Raw genomic sequence first — 14,195 nt, 5'->3', positions numbered from 1 at the left:
CGCGCGTCTGGCGTATAAAATTATAATCCTGGTACTTTTGATAACTATTGATCACTATTGTGACTTTTACTGACATGATTTATAACAAACCTTTCTATAACTGTCTGTTGCGAAATTTTTGAATTACCAAGAAAGTAAGGTTTCAACTCTCCCTCAGGCAAAGTTGACCTTAGATCGATTTGGCATTTTTCAGGTATTTTTTGTATAATAGCTTTTCAACTGTTTCGGTACTTGTACATCCTCGGCTTTCACATATTTGGCTTTGAACGTCCCTGATGAATTAAGGTAAATCCAGAAAAGCGCTTCGGGCGCAAGCATTTATTAAACGTGCTGTTTTCATTTTTTACAGCACTGGGTCGATACCTCTGTTGGTGGACTTTCAGCCCCGCAGGTATCATAAGCTCAGTACGTAGTCAGTACCGAGATACTGATTACATATTGAGCTGCTGATACCTTCCGGTACAGACATGATTTCTAACAAAAAATATAGGAAGATGTGGTGTGACCATATGAGTGCCAATGAGACAACTCTATCCAAGTAACAATTTATAAAAAGTAAACTATTCAACTTTCTACTTGTTTGGCTTTATAATTATTTAGATCTGAGCGTCACTAATGAGTCATGACGTGTAGACGAAACGCGCGTCTGGCGTATTAGATTATAAGGATGGTACCTTTGATATCTATTTTCACCACTGAGTCGATGCCATTGCTGGTGGACGTTTCGTCCCCGAGGGTATCACCAGCCCAGTAGTCAGCACTTCGGTGTTGACATGAATATAAATTATATGGTAATTTGTAAAAAATTTCTGTTTATTAAAATATGATTCGAAAATACTAAGAATTTTCTTTTCCCATACATAGATTACCTTAGCTGTATTTTGCTCAACCTTTTGGAATTTTGGATCCTCAATGCTCTTCAACTTTGTACTTGTTTGGCTTTATAACTATTTTGATCTGGGCGTCACTGATGAGTCTTATGTGGACGAAATGTGCGTCTGGCGTATTAAATTATAAGCATGGTACCTTTGATAACTATCAGCATACACTCGACAGTCTTGATGCCGTTACATACATTTTTGTCTGATTTTTAAAATCTTTGTTTGTTACGTTAAACTTTATTTTTATTTTATTTTTTTTAATTATTTTTCTTAAAGACGAAGAGAAAAGGGCAGATGACACACTGATATGTTTTCAACAACTGCGATGAATACCCTCTAAATATGAACTTGTATGAAAATACGTGATTTCCACTTCAAATTACACGAAAACATGATTACAGCAATAACGAATCCCATCCCTAAATGTATGAACACACAACTAATTTTTAATTCTAAATCGTGAAGCGCACAACAAAAAAGGATGTCTACCTTCTAAAATCACGAAGAGAGCATCAATTCATAAATGTCACTAACTTTCTATAACAAAAAGGGGAGTTGTTCTAACCGCTGATTCCGTCGATGTTTTTATTAAAGTAAGCACATCATTGGATGCCTCATGCCAGATGCACTAATGAAAGGGGTGTTTTACATGCATACTAAATACATGTTTTATATTGAATTTCAAAGGACATGCCAAATGTGTATTGATTTCGGATATGCATGCAGATAACACTGAAAAATTAAAACTTGAAATGTCTATCTTCCTGTAAACAGGAACTCCCTCCTCCAAGTTTAATTTGTGAATTAATCATAACAGTTAAGTACTTTTTAATAAGCATGACAAAGTTCTAATTCGTCACCTTTTAAAAAGTCTTCCGGAAATAAACAAGTCAATCCATGTATTTTATTTATGATGAACTCGGTAATACGTACAACATAGTATTTTATTTGATGGTTAAAACACATATAATTTTTTGTATGTAAAAACATTATATCAAATGTCCAAAAATTTGTTTTGACCAAGGAGGAAGCTCCATTTAAAAAAAAATGTTTTGTTTAAGTCACCCCCTTCAATTTCTTGACGTAAAAAAGTATGATAAAAATACCTTAGTTCAAAGTAGAAAAAAAAACAGCGGAAAACCAAACAAACTAACAAACTAACAAACTAACAAACTAACAAACTAAACGTGAGACTTTATTAATCTACAACTGTCACATTCATGACTTGGGTACAGTCATTTTTCAGAATAAAATGGTGGGCTACACCATTAACAATAAACACTATAAAATATGAGAGGTATCAATTAAGAAATCATTAGCTCTGGACACATTTAAAACTACATGTGTCAAAGCGACACGAATGGCCCCGTCCAAAAAAGTTTAAAAAATCTGCAATTTTAATTACACATGTGGACACAAACATGATGGTCATCTCACTTATCAAAAATCAGCTCAAAATCTGGAGGTGTATAGAAAAAAAATCCATATAACTGTGATTTTCAACAATATCTCAAAGTCCAAAGCCTGTAATTTCGGCAAAAATTAGTGGAGCGGAACGAAACTTAAACTCGATCTGTTACAGTAACTCATCATGGTTATCTTACATACCAAAAATCAGCCCAATATCTGAAGGCGTTTAGAAAAAACTCCGTATAATGGTTTGTTGCGGAATGACGGAATTTCGAAATTACGGAATTACGGAATTACGGAATTTCGGACAAGGGTAAAACTATATGGCACCGACAACTTCGTTGCGGGGCAATAAAAAAATAATTGTGCTGTTGTCATATTAATTTAGACAATAGTCAATACTTTATTATTAAACCGTGTACAAGAGGACATCATATATACACGTATACTCATTTATATACTCAATACATTCACACTAGACATAATAATGCTACATGCATGGTAAAATACAGCAAAATGTCAATTTACAAACTACAATAACATTTAACTCAAAAAAGACTAACATAAATCATAAGTATCGTGTAAGAATTTTTAAGAATATATTGCTAAGTTTTTGTAAAGTTTTACATGACAAAATGTTAAAAGCTGTTTTCATTTGTAATTTAAGAAAAAAAAAGAAATAGCATCAAAGCTTTAAGTGTTCAATCTCGCATGGAAATTGGTTCACAGTATGTGTAAATGACAAATAAACGAGCCCTGCATGCTACCTTATTTTTACACATCAGCATGCAGTATTTTCAAATCTATAAAGACTGGAAACACAAAAATATTCGATTGTCTATTTTGTGCAAGTTTGAACTTTGATTTTTCATGTGTTGGGTGATGGACTAATTTCGGCAATAAAAAGACAGTAAAATGAACAGTCACATTTCCTATGCCATAGGGATAATGTACATAGACTTTTCACCACTTTCTCAGGCCCAGATCCTACACGAACATTCACCTGAAGTAATTGTATTATACTATTTGACCATAGATATGAATAAGTATGATGACATTTTACCTTTTCTGCTATCTTTTAAACATGCAGTGAATACACAAGTAAAAAAACCTGAAGCTTGGGAAAATATGTTGAGTAAATACTGATTTTGTTTAATTACAGTGTTCAGATACACAGACTTATGAAGGGTAAAAAACGGGCAACATCGTTCGAGAAGTTATTATCATCCTGCGACTATTAAATAACAGTTACTAGTATGGAACATGCAATACATTGATTAAAAAAATCAAGGTTCAAAGTGATAGTTTTCATTCTTTAAATCTAATTGTTAGAATTCCCAAATTAAGTCGTAAAAATATTAATTTAAGGAAATTTCTTTTCTTAATTATGGTTAATTCCGTTATTTCCATGATGGTAACTTTTCGATTTTTTTTTTATTAGTTTAAAACTTGTATCAATCCTAGGGTTTCGTTATATATTTCCCTAAATTATGGACATAACATACATAAAGTCATAATCTGGTGAAAAAGATAACATTATAATTGTGTGAATAACCGATTAAAGTAATAGCGAAAGTTTATTTTTGTTAATATAGTCACTAAGTAAATTGACCTTTATTATCGGGCTAGATAACTCTGCTTGACGCAAATACTGTGCCGGTTGTATTCATGTATTAACATACATTATACGAAGTAAAAAAACCGAATCAAACAAATCGAATTCTCCTTTTTCACCTTGACGATTTCGTTTCTAATTTGAAAGTTTTCATTCAATATATGCATAAGGCGTTGACTCTGTCAAAGAATTTGAATTGCAATTGTCAATCGACTCGTATAACTTTGATGCAATACTCTCTCCAAGATTGCTTTGTGATTTAAAGTCTTTCGTTGTATTATTTTCTGAATTTTCATATTTTAAGCTTTCCTGTAATTGGTTAGCCAGATCTGTATTCAATTTATGTTCCTTAGCCGAATTTTCGTATTTTTGTGATGTACTTTCTTGCAATTTGTCGTAGTCATTAGTATCTTGGTCTGGTCTTCTTAATTTGTCATAGTTTTTATCTTTGTTCTGTTCAATGACAAACGACGGATTTTCATGTTGTGGGGCATCTATGTCATACACTGTCATATAGTCATGTTCGTCTTTCTGTTGAGGCCTGTCTTGAATAGACATTGCTGAATTTGTATCAGCCTTTGAACACCATGTCGGATTATATTTCCTGAAATTATTACAATAATATTTCAAAATTACGTCAAGTTAATGCTGAATCTGTATCAGGAAGTTTCCTATGTCCAACATTCCGTTTCTGTTAGACAAGGAGCTAGAGATTCAATAATCAATATGCCACATTTATTCAACACCATCGATTACTGTAAAAGAACTATTTTTCACGAATCTTTAATCCGTGTTACGGCCTTTCTAGCCCATTTCGCGGCGATGTAATTTCGCGATTTTCAAATTTACTTGAAATAGAAAAATAATCAAATTTACTTGAAATTGTAAAATAATGAACTAAATAAGTTTTATATATTGTCAACGAAATATATTCGCGTTATTGCTACTCGCGAAAGCAGTGAAAATAAATCCCTCGCGAAAATATTACGGTAATAATACGTCATGATGTATAAAGAAATAATTTTCCATCTATACGCATCGAAAGTCCTTAATACTACAGATTCTTAATTTTGATTTTTTTATATTTCTTGATAAAGTTGCTCTCTTTATAGCGGTATACTACCGTTGCCTTTATTTAAAACTTTGTTAGATCTCTATTTTAATAACATCTGTTTATACAGAACCAAATAGATGTAAAAATATACATACCTTTTGTATGAATATACCAATCCAACTATACAAAGGATGGCGATAATACTCACTATGACTGCTACAATTCAAAAAATATTTAAAGTAGCTATGACAATGAAGTGTTTATGTTACGAAGGATATAGGTTACTTAACCCGCTATTTTTTTTTAAAGAATTTAAAACAAAATCATTTTGAGCAAAACAAATTGTATTGAGTTAAGTACATCTTGATCGGTTTCCAAAATTGCTTTCGAAAAGCTTCTTCCTAAGAACTTCATTATATTTAGTTGATAATTTTAGATCATCACATATTTAACTGTCTTTTTTAGATATCAAATAACAAATCTTTATTTTCTTGTAATAAAACTGTTATAATTAGTTATTAAAGGTACCAGGATTACAATTTGATACGCCAGACGCGCGTTTCGACTACAAACGACTCATTAGTGACGTTCAGATAAACATAGTTATAAAGTTTCACAAAAACATTGAACATTTTAAGAAATATCTTGCATGTATTAATCGTGTGTGCTTTTATCTTTTAATAGTTCAATATATAAAAAATATGATATGATGCACCTATTGTAGACATACCAGTTATCAACGTTGAATGTCTTTTATTAGTGGAACCAGTAGTTTCATTATGATGTGTGAAAGTTATGTTTGAAACATAAATGGAAGAATTGTTGATGCTGGTCTCAGATTGGTTTTGATAAATTGTTACAGATACAACACTGGAAGGTTCGTAACTGGATGTTATAATATGCAAAATACTCGTGTTCTTGGCGTTTACCAAAGAAAAGGTCAATGTGTTGTTTGTCCTTGAGCCAATTGTTGATACTTGATTTGTGGAGGTTTCGTCATATTCTGTAAAACAAAAACGTTGCATATCATATTGCTACACAAGGTAGCGGCTTAAGTAATCTAAACACAGTTCCCCTTAAAAGTACTTCTTTGCTCATGTAAAGTAAACACATACTTTGGTTCCTCGTCATATTACATTGAGTGTACCTTAATGAATCAAACGATACTCAATACCATCGCCACGAAAATCATTGACCCCCAAACAGCGAAACTGGTGCATTATATCTTAAACGTTTATCAGGTTTTTCACGCAGGACAATTGGATCCACGACCCCCTCCCCCCAACAGAACAGAACCATGTGTTTTGCAATTTCCAATGCTTTAGTTATTTGCTATTTTGAAATAAAATATGAATGGTTTTTTATACGAACAGACAATGTTTTGCAGCCTATGTAAATAACGGAGATTTGATATGATTACCAATGAGACAACTTTCCAGTTGTTGTACATTCGCGTGATGTGTTTTATCATTTGATTGACTTTCCGTTTTGAACTGTCTAGTATTTTTGTGATTTTACTTTTTTCTTAAGGACCAAATGACAGAGATTTCGGCAATTCCTAATAACCATACGGCCTTCAAAAATATGTAAAACCCACACCATACAGTGGTCTATAAAAAGTCTTAGTATGACAAACCATGAAGGAGATGATAAATGCAACCAACGCTTTAAGAAAACAGAATTTTTTTTTTGTCATAAACTTTGCGGGCTACTTGTGTCTTAACTAAAGGCCTAGTTAATTGTTTTATAAATACTGGTTTAAAATAATAAGTTATGGAATATCTTTAATTTTTCAGATTAACTTATTCTCAACACTTTTAGACTATCAAGTTTTAGTGCTTGCTGTCATATTGTATAAACACCAGTCCTGTATGTGTCGTTAGGTTCTCGTATTTCTAATCATGAAATATATCTCATATCCATTTAGACTTATACCCATTCGTTTGATGTGTTTGAGCTTTTAATTTTGCCATTTGATTAGGAACATTCCGTTTTGAATTTTTCCCGGATGAGTTCAGTATCATTGTAATATTACTTTATAAGTCTGTCATTAAAAGTAATCATATACCAACAAGGAAATGAAAATGACACGTTGAAAATACAAAAAACGGTTATAAGTTATCAAAAGTACAAGGATTTTGATTTAAAACGCCAGACGCGGGTTTCGTCTACATAAGACACATCAGTGAAGCTCATATCAAAAAAGTTATAAAGCCAAAACAGTACTAATTTTAAGAGCATTGGGGATCCAAAATTCCCCAAAACTGTGCCAAATACGGTTAAGGTCATCAATGCCTTGGATGGAAAATCCTTAGTTTTTCGAAAAAAATCAAAGTTTTGTTAACAGGAAATTAATAAATAATTGATAATTATGTCAACACCGAAGTGCTGACTACTGGGCTGGTGATACCACCGGGGACGATATAAATGATACATATATGCACACTGTGGCAAACAAAACAAAATCAATGGATATCGACACTTATGTTCGAAATTTATCTAGAACACATGTGCAAGAGTAAAGTTTATAACTGGCTTGATGATCCGAACCTTTATCAACTCATTTTTATAGTTTGCTCTTATTATGTTGTTCTGTTTAACTTTTTGAAATTCTGGGTCCTTAATGCTTTTCAAATTTGTACTTGTTTGGCTTTATAACTATTCATATCTGAGCGTCACTGATGAGTCTTGTAAATCGAAACGCGCGTCTGGCGAATTAAATTATAATACTGGTACCTTTGATAAATACTCACCACTAGCATACTAATGTGCCTTTTCCAAACTGAGGAGAATGTAATTCAGTGATTGTTGTTGATTGTCGTATGTCATATTTGTGTTATTTTGGTGTTTAACCCATAAAATTGTTTCTGTTTACGGGGAAATAATTTTAAAGGAAATATATTTCGGTATGTCAGGATTGAATCCTAATAGTTTATGTTTGTTCAATAGTGAAAACCGAAAATAATTTTGATATGAAGCTTTTTTTCAGGTAGGTACAGGGAGGTCTTCCTTAATCCAAGGACGATTAAAGTAAAAGACATGAACATACCGTATATAGAAGCAGAAATAAAGCTAATCAAAATAAATGATGCAGCTAATCTTAAATACGTCCTTGTATCCATGGTAGTAATGCTATTTATGTGGAATATAGCCGGTAGCAATTTCATTTGTTTATAATAATAATATTTACAATTGTAGTAATCTAATCATATTCTTCCTCCTAGATAAAATGAATGATTGATAAGTAGTGGATAAAATGTAAAAACAAACTAGGTCTATTGAATTTCAGTTCAAATCGATAATCGAGATTTACTTTATCATGGTGATAAAAAGAATTCTGTACCTTGTGACCAACCATTCACCATAGAGAATTAAATTATACAGAATACATACCTTAATTATAATTTAATACCAAAAGATAGCCGCAATACAAGAAATTCAAAAAGACTAATAACAACATTATTTTGACAAATGACCGAACACAAACACAAACACAAACGGAACCCATTGATTTCATGTGTATGACCCAGGAGAACCTAAATAGTGTTGCAAGAACTAAATAAAGCAAAATCAAATGGAATATGATTCACGTATCAGAGTGGTATTAATAAAAACAACTCGTAAAACTATAGCAACAGCCAGGAATAGTTGGTAAATCGAAATAAATGTTTAAAAGTTAAGGGTATTTGTTATAAAGACCATGTTTCTCAGACTGCCAAAAATATAGCTGCATTACAAGAAATTCAAAAGAGCCTACTCATAGCATTATTTTTACAAATGGATTAACACATACATAAACGGAACGAGAAGGAGACACTCGTTTGATTTCGTGTTTCTGACAACCCAAAGTGTTATAATAAATAAACAAAGCAAAAGCAATGACATATGTTTAACGTATCAGAATGATTTCTTGAAGTACTGTTACACTGAAATCAATAGCAACAGCCAGGTTGTTAAACCGAGAGTTATACACTTTTATGAAAAATCTTTAGAATATGATAATTGTTTTGACAAAAACATGAAAAAGGCGATCGAGTCCCATCCTTTAAGACATTATTTCCCGATGAAGGTAAATCCAGAAAATGCTTCCTTACCTTAACCTTAATTCTCTCCGCGCTAGAAGTCGCATAAGGCTTCCACGAAAAAAGCGCTTTGGACGCATTGAAATTATTAAACGCGTTGTTTTCAATTTTTTACACCAATGGGTCGATACCTCTGCTGGCGGATTATCAGTCCACGATAGTATCCTCAGCTCAGTAGTCAGTACTTCGATACTGACATGACTTAACTAACTTTTCTAAAATTGTCCGTTTATAAATTTTGAAATTATTTTAAGAAACTAAGGTTTCAACTCCATCAGGCAAAGTTGACTTTAGATGAATTTGGCTATCAATTTTAGGTATTTTTGTCATATAGCTCTTCAACGGTTTCGGTTCTTATACATCCTCGAAATTTTCAAATGTTTGGCTTTGAGCGTTCTTGGTGAAGGTAAATCCAGAAAAGCACTTCGGACGCATTGTAATTATTAAAAGTGTTGTTTTCAATTTTTTTATTGGAAGAATGAAGTAACATCTATCGTCTAAATCTGACATGTTTTGTTAAAAAAACACCTACTAAATAGTTTTAATGTTAAAAATATTAATTATACCCCGGGCAGGGCGGTTGAGGGACGGCAGAAAAAAGACACGGGAGTCAATGAAATTTTAAAGAATGAACATGTTGAAACAACAAAGAAAGGCAACATAATACTAATCAGACGTAAAAATTAAAGATTGATTCATTTTGGTTTTCAATATCAGAGATTGAAAGCGTAGAAATGTAAAAAGATAAACAGACAGAAATATAAGTGTTGAGTCAGTCTAGCTGAGTTTTCCAGTTTGATGTGGTATTAATCCGCTTTGAAAATTGAGGAAATACAATGTAATTTCAAGATGATTAGATGCAGATTTGCAAGTGAGAGATTCTTAAGAACGACATTTGTTTTATAAAATAATTATTTACATTGACATAATCATAGTAATAGAAGAATAATGCTTGTTATTGTTAAAAAGATCAATCGTAAATTGAGTTTTCCTGGTAACTGCGCAGAGATTCATTGAAATTACCAGAAATATCGTAATCGTCTTCTGATTTTTGATACGATGTCAGAGAATACACCATATCGACATCTGTTCTACGTCCGATCCGTTCGATATGATCATAATCTTCATTCTGGACACTGATCTCAAAGGCCTCATCATATCCAATGTTTAAAATAGATTTAGACTGTGGCATTGTATTACCGTGTTCGCTTTTTGTTAGTTTGTAAACAGAGCTGTACAATGGAATATTATTCTGACTTTCAAAAGAGTTTGAACCCTCTCGAGATCTGTTTTTTGAAGTGGACTTTGTTGTCCTATCTTTGCCTTTACTGATATCCCTTCTTATCATGTGCCGTCTAGAAAGTAACAAACAATTAAACACTGCATTAGTTTTGATCGTCCGAAGAGCTTTTCTGGATTGATCTCCATCAGGAAAGCTCAAGTCTTAACATGTGAATTATAGGGATGCAAAAATATATAGAATTATTTGGAGCTATCCGATAATTGAGAAAGACATTATTTTCACTTGCGTATCCCCGCCCCCGCAATTATTGATATATTCGAATAAATTAGTGGGTCTTTATGAACACAGTAAGATATTGTATCATTTCCTATTAAACAACTGTTCACCAGAGAGGTGTATTACGATAGACATTGAAGGAATCTATACTGATAGTCAATTTTAGATATGTAGTTTTTTTCAGGAGTTCCTGCATCTATGTTTTATGTTCTTCATACGGCATTCGGATAGTTTCCATACTTATATGGTCAAGTTTCTTAACGAGATCTATATATAATTGATTACAGTCACGATGGTAGTGCAGATGAGAAAGGATGAGATGTTATAAGATCCCTTATTTTACCTCTGAAATTGCAATGCTAAATGAACAAAGAACATCGTAATCTAGATTCTTCAGTTCACAAAAAAAAACCCAACATTTTTAGATTTATTTTGACGTCATAAACATGTTGAAATTGACATTTTGGACCTACAATGCTTATATAATTATTTTACACATACTAGTAATTCTCAGCAATATTATTATGTGGCTAACACATAAAGCATTTTAACCAAATTAATATTTGTACTATAATGTCTCCTTACAATTTTAAAATCACTATAGTTTTATTTGATATACATATATGTAACTAAGTAATGTATATATATAGAAAGTTCATACCTAACAACAACCATTAAAACAACAAGGCATATAACAAACATCACTCCAGTGACACTTCCTGCAATAGATGCTACTGAAATGAAAATTTATTTTGCATGAAAAATACTCTTATGGATTGTATTTGTCGTATTAATATGTTCAAGCTCGTTTTTTAACGGTCCTTTTTCACTTTCATAAAATTGAGAATGGAAATGGGGAATGAGTCAAAGAGACAACAACCTGTCCATAGAGCAGCCAAATGCCACATGTGCCACCGATGAGTCTTCAATGCAGCGAAAAACTCCCGCACCCGGAGGAGTCCTACAGCAGGCCCCTAAACAAGAATGTAACTAGTTCAGTGATAATGGACGTCATACTAAACTCCGAATAATACACAGGAAACTAAAATTAAAAATCATACGAGACTAATCTATATTTGCATTAATCACTGCTTAAATAGATACAAATAACAAATACAGTAGACGAATCATTATAGATATTTTATTTTTATATGTTCATGTTCAAAACTTATCAAGTGTGGAAGTATTGACTCAGACATGCTAGATACATAATCTTTAAATAATACAGTTTAAGTAGAAAAGTTAAACAATTATGACATTCTCAAAGAATATGTATATATTGTGTTATTGTGCCATGGTAAATTCTGGTATTCTTGTTTTTCATTTGTGTTTGTATGCTTTGTCTTTATGCGATTTTTGTGCTTCTTTGTTACATTTTTTAATATTTTTTTTAGAGATTAAGATTATAACGCAATGTTGTTCCCCTAAATTAACCTGTTATGTCTGTTTGTTTTGTTCTCACATCGTTTTCAATATAATGGATCTTTATGCGACTGATATGCAAGTGACAGGGTTAGCTATAAAACAAGGTTTAATCCACGATTTACTACACAAGAAAAAAGCCTGTACCAAGTCAGGAATATAACAGTTGTTATTAATTCATTTAATGGTTTTGAGCTTTTGATTTTGCCATTTGAGTAGGGACTTTTGTTTTAAATTTTCCTCGGAGTTCGGTATTTTTGTGATTTGATTTAAACTATCAATCACAAAACTAGGAAGAAAAGACTTAATCTAGCTGTTTGAGTTAAAGACTACAAGAGGTGACAATAAAATCGCATAGCAATCATCATTTCTGTTATCCAGTCGTCGTCATGTGTTGCCGTTTACATGAATTTTTTTTCAATTGTTGTTGTTATAACAATATGGATGTTAGTTTTCTCTTTTGAATTATTAACCATTGTTCCCGTTCTATACTTTTTAAATTCTGTATGTTGTGGGTTTCTCTCTTTTCAGGGAACCTAGGATGACCAGTAAAGTTCCACATCTTGTTGTTTTTGTCTTCTGAATATTTGTACATTGCAAAATTTACAACTTCATATCAATATCAATAATTAGTTGAATGAATTCGAACTGAACACGATACTAGTTTTCAATAAGTTGAAGTTAATTTACTAACCTTGAGATTTCTGTTTTCGCTTATCGATTTTCGAATCATTTTTCATAAATGTCTTGTTGATATGCATCACATGTGTAGGTATGTTAATGTTCTTAAGAGTCGAAATGGTATCCCCAGTCACGGTTTTAGAAGCTCCGAAAGGATTATAAAAAGCACTACAATTGCATTTGCCAATTGTTTTATGCATTTGATTGTGTGTGGTTCTAAAGGTGTGCTTCAAAACTTTGGTATCGTTTGTCTTAGCATTAAATTTTTGTGTTGTGTTTACATATCTTTCTATTGAAGTTGCGAATTCCGTTGAAGAACCTGATGTTGCGGGAAGTTTTGATCCATTGGCTACTTTCTCATGATCAGGTGATGACGTCGAAACTGTTGTCGTCGCTTTTGATGATCGGTTATTATTTGTTTTCGTTGACTTTGCCTTCGTAGCCATTGTACGGGACCTAGTAGTCCTATGTACCACTGACGTTTGTCTAGTTGTCTTGACATCTCCATCTATAAGATTGATTTTTACATAAATAAAGTATAAAAGCAAATGCCCAGGCAATGCTTGTTTGTGTTTATGTTGATGAGACTGTCATCAAAGTGAGAAGGTTAGCGCTATAAAACCAGGTTTAATCCACCAATTTCTACACTTGAAAATGCCTGTACCAAGTCAGGAATATGACAGTTCTTGTCCTTTCGTTTTTTATGTGTTTTGTTCATTTTTGTTATTTGATTTTGCCATGTGATTATGGACTTTTCAAATTGATTTTCCTCTAAGTTTAGTAGTTTTGTGATTTTACTTAACACTTTTCACAGAGTAGATGTACACCAGTTAGGGAATATTTCAGTGTATTTATCATTTGTTTTGTACATTTTAACATTGGTTAATTCTTAGATAATGAAATTCAAATTCAATAAAAACACTTGAGGTATAATTGCCATAGACAGTAAAACACTTCATCGTAAGTCCGTCAAGAATAAGCAAAAGCCATACAATATATTTATCTATTAGCGCTAAAAAGTCCGGGAAGACAAAATTACAATTCAAATCCTTAATTTTGCATCTTCATTCTTCAGGAATATTGCTTAAAAAAAGCAATATTCCTGAAGAAAAATTAAAAGTCTAATTAATCTACAAAATGAAAAAAATATAGCATTCAAACTCACCAGTCGAAATAAACTGACAACGCAATGATCAGAGAAGAAAAGGCAAACATACAAGAAAGAGCACACAAAATAACTAATTACTTGTAATCGTAAGTGCTCGGAAGGGTAAACAGATCCTGCTCTACATATGGCACCAGGAAGTTGCTACAACAATGTAGCAACACGGCATTCAAGTTCAGGTATGCATATCTTAAAGCAATATTTCTGAAGAATGAAGATGCAAAATAAAGGCAACAGTAGTATACCGTTGTACGAAATTCATAAATCGATTGAAGAAAAAAAACCAAATCCGGGTTACAAACTAAAACTGAGGTAAACGCATCATATAATATTAGAGGAAAACTACGACACAACAGAAACACAACA

General features: G+C 32.3%; 1 protein-coding gene across 1 annotated transcript; it reads right to left on the bottom strand.

Moving 5' to 3' along the window:
- Positions 1–9,942: 9,942 nt before the first annotated feature.
- Positions 9,943–13,162, bottom strand: LOC139488404 (uncharacterized). Its single transcript, XM_071273963.1, has 3 exons — positions 12,678–13,162; positions 11,223–11,295; positions 9,943–10,397 (listed from the first exon to the last, which is right to left on the bottom strand). The coding sequence occupies exons 1-3, from the start codon at positions 13,108–13,110 to the stop codon at positions 10,013–10,015; spliced, it is 891 nt and encodes a 296-aa protein (XP_071130064.1). The 5' UTR covers positions 13,111–13,162; the 3' UTR covers positions 9,943–10,012.
- Between the last annotated feature and the right edge of the window lie 1,033 nt (positions 13,163–14,195).

This window comes from Mytilus edulis, chromosome 9 (assembly GCF_963676685.1).
Source record: "Mytilus edulis chromosome 9, xbMytEdul2.2, whole genome shotgun sequence".
In the NCBI taxonomy this organism is placed as follows: domain Eukaryota; kingdom Metazoa; phylum Mollusca; class Bivalvia; order Mytilida; family Mytilidae; genus Mytilus; species Mytilus edulis.
This window is presented reverse-complemented; position numbering and strand designations above follow the sequence as displayed.

Excerpts from the sequence above, each read along its gene's own strand:
- LOC139488404 (XM_071273963.1), bottom strand. The coding sequence starts at position 13,110 with ATGGCTACGAAGGCAAAGTCAACGAAAACAAATAATAACCGATCATCA. Across the intron at positions 11,296-12,677 it reads GCGAAAACAGAAATCTCAAG|TAGCATCTATTGCAGGAAGT; the intron begins GTTAGTAAATTA and ends TTTTCATTTCAG. Across the intron at positions 10,398-11,222 it reads GTTTTAATGGTTGTTGTTAG|ACGGCACATGATAAGAAGGG; the intron begins GTATGAACTTTC and ends GTTACTTTCTAG.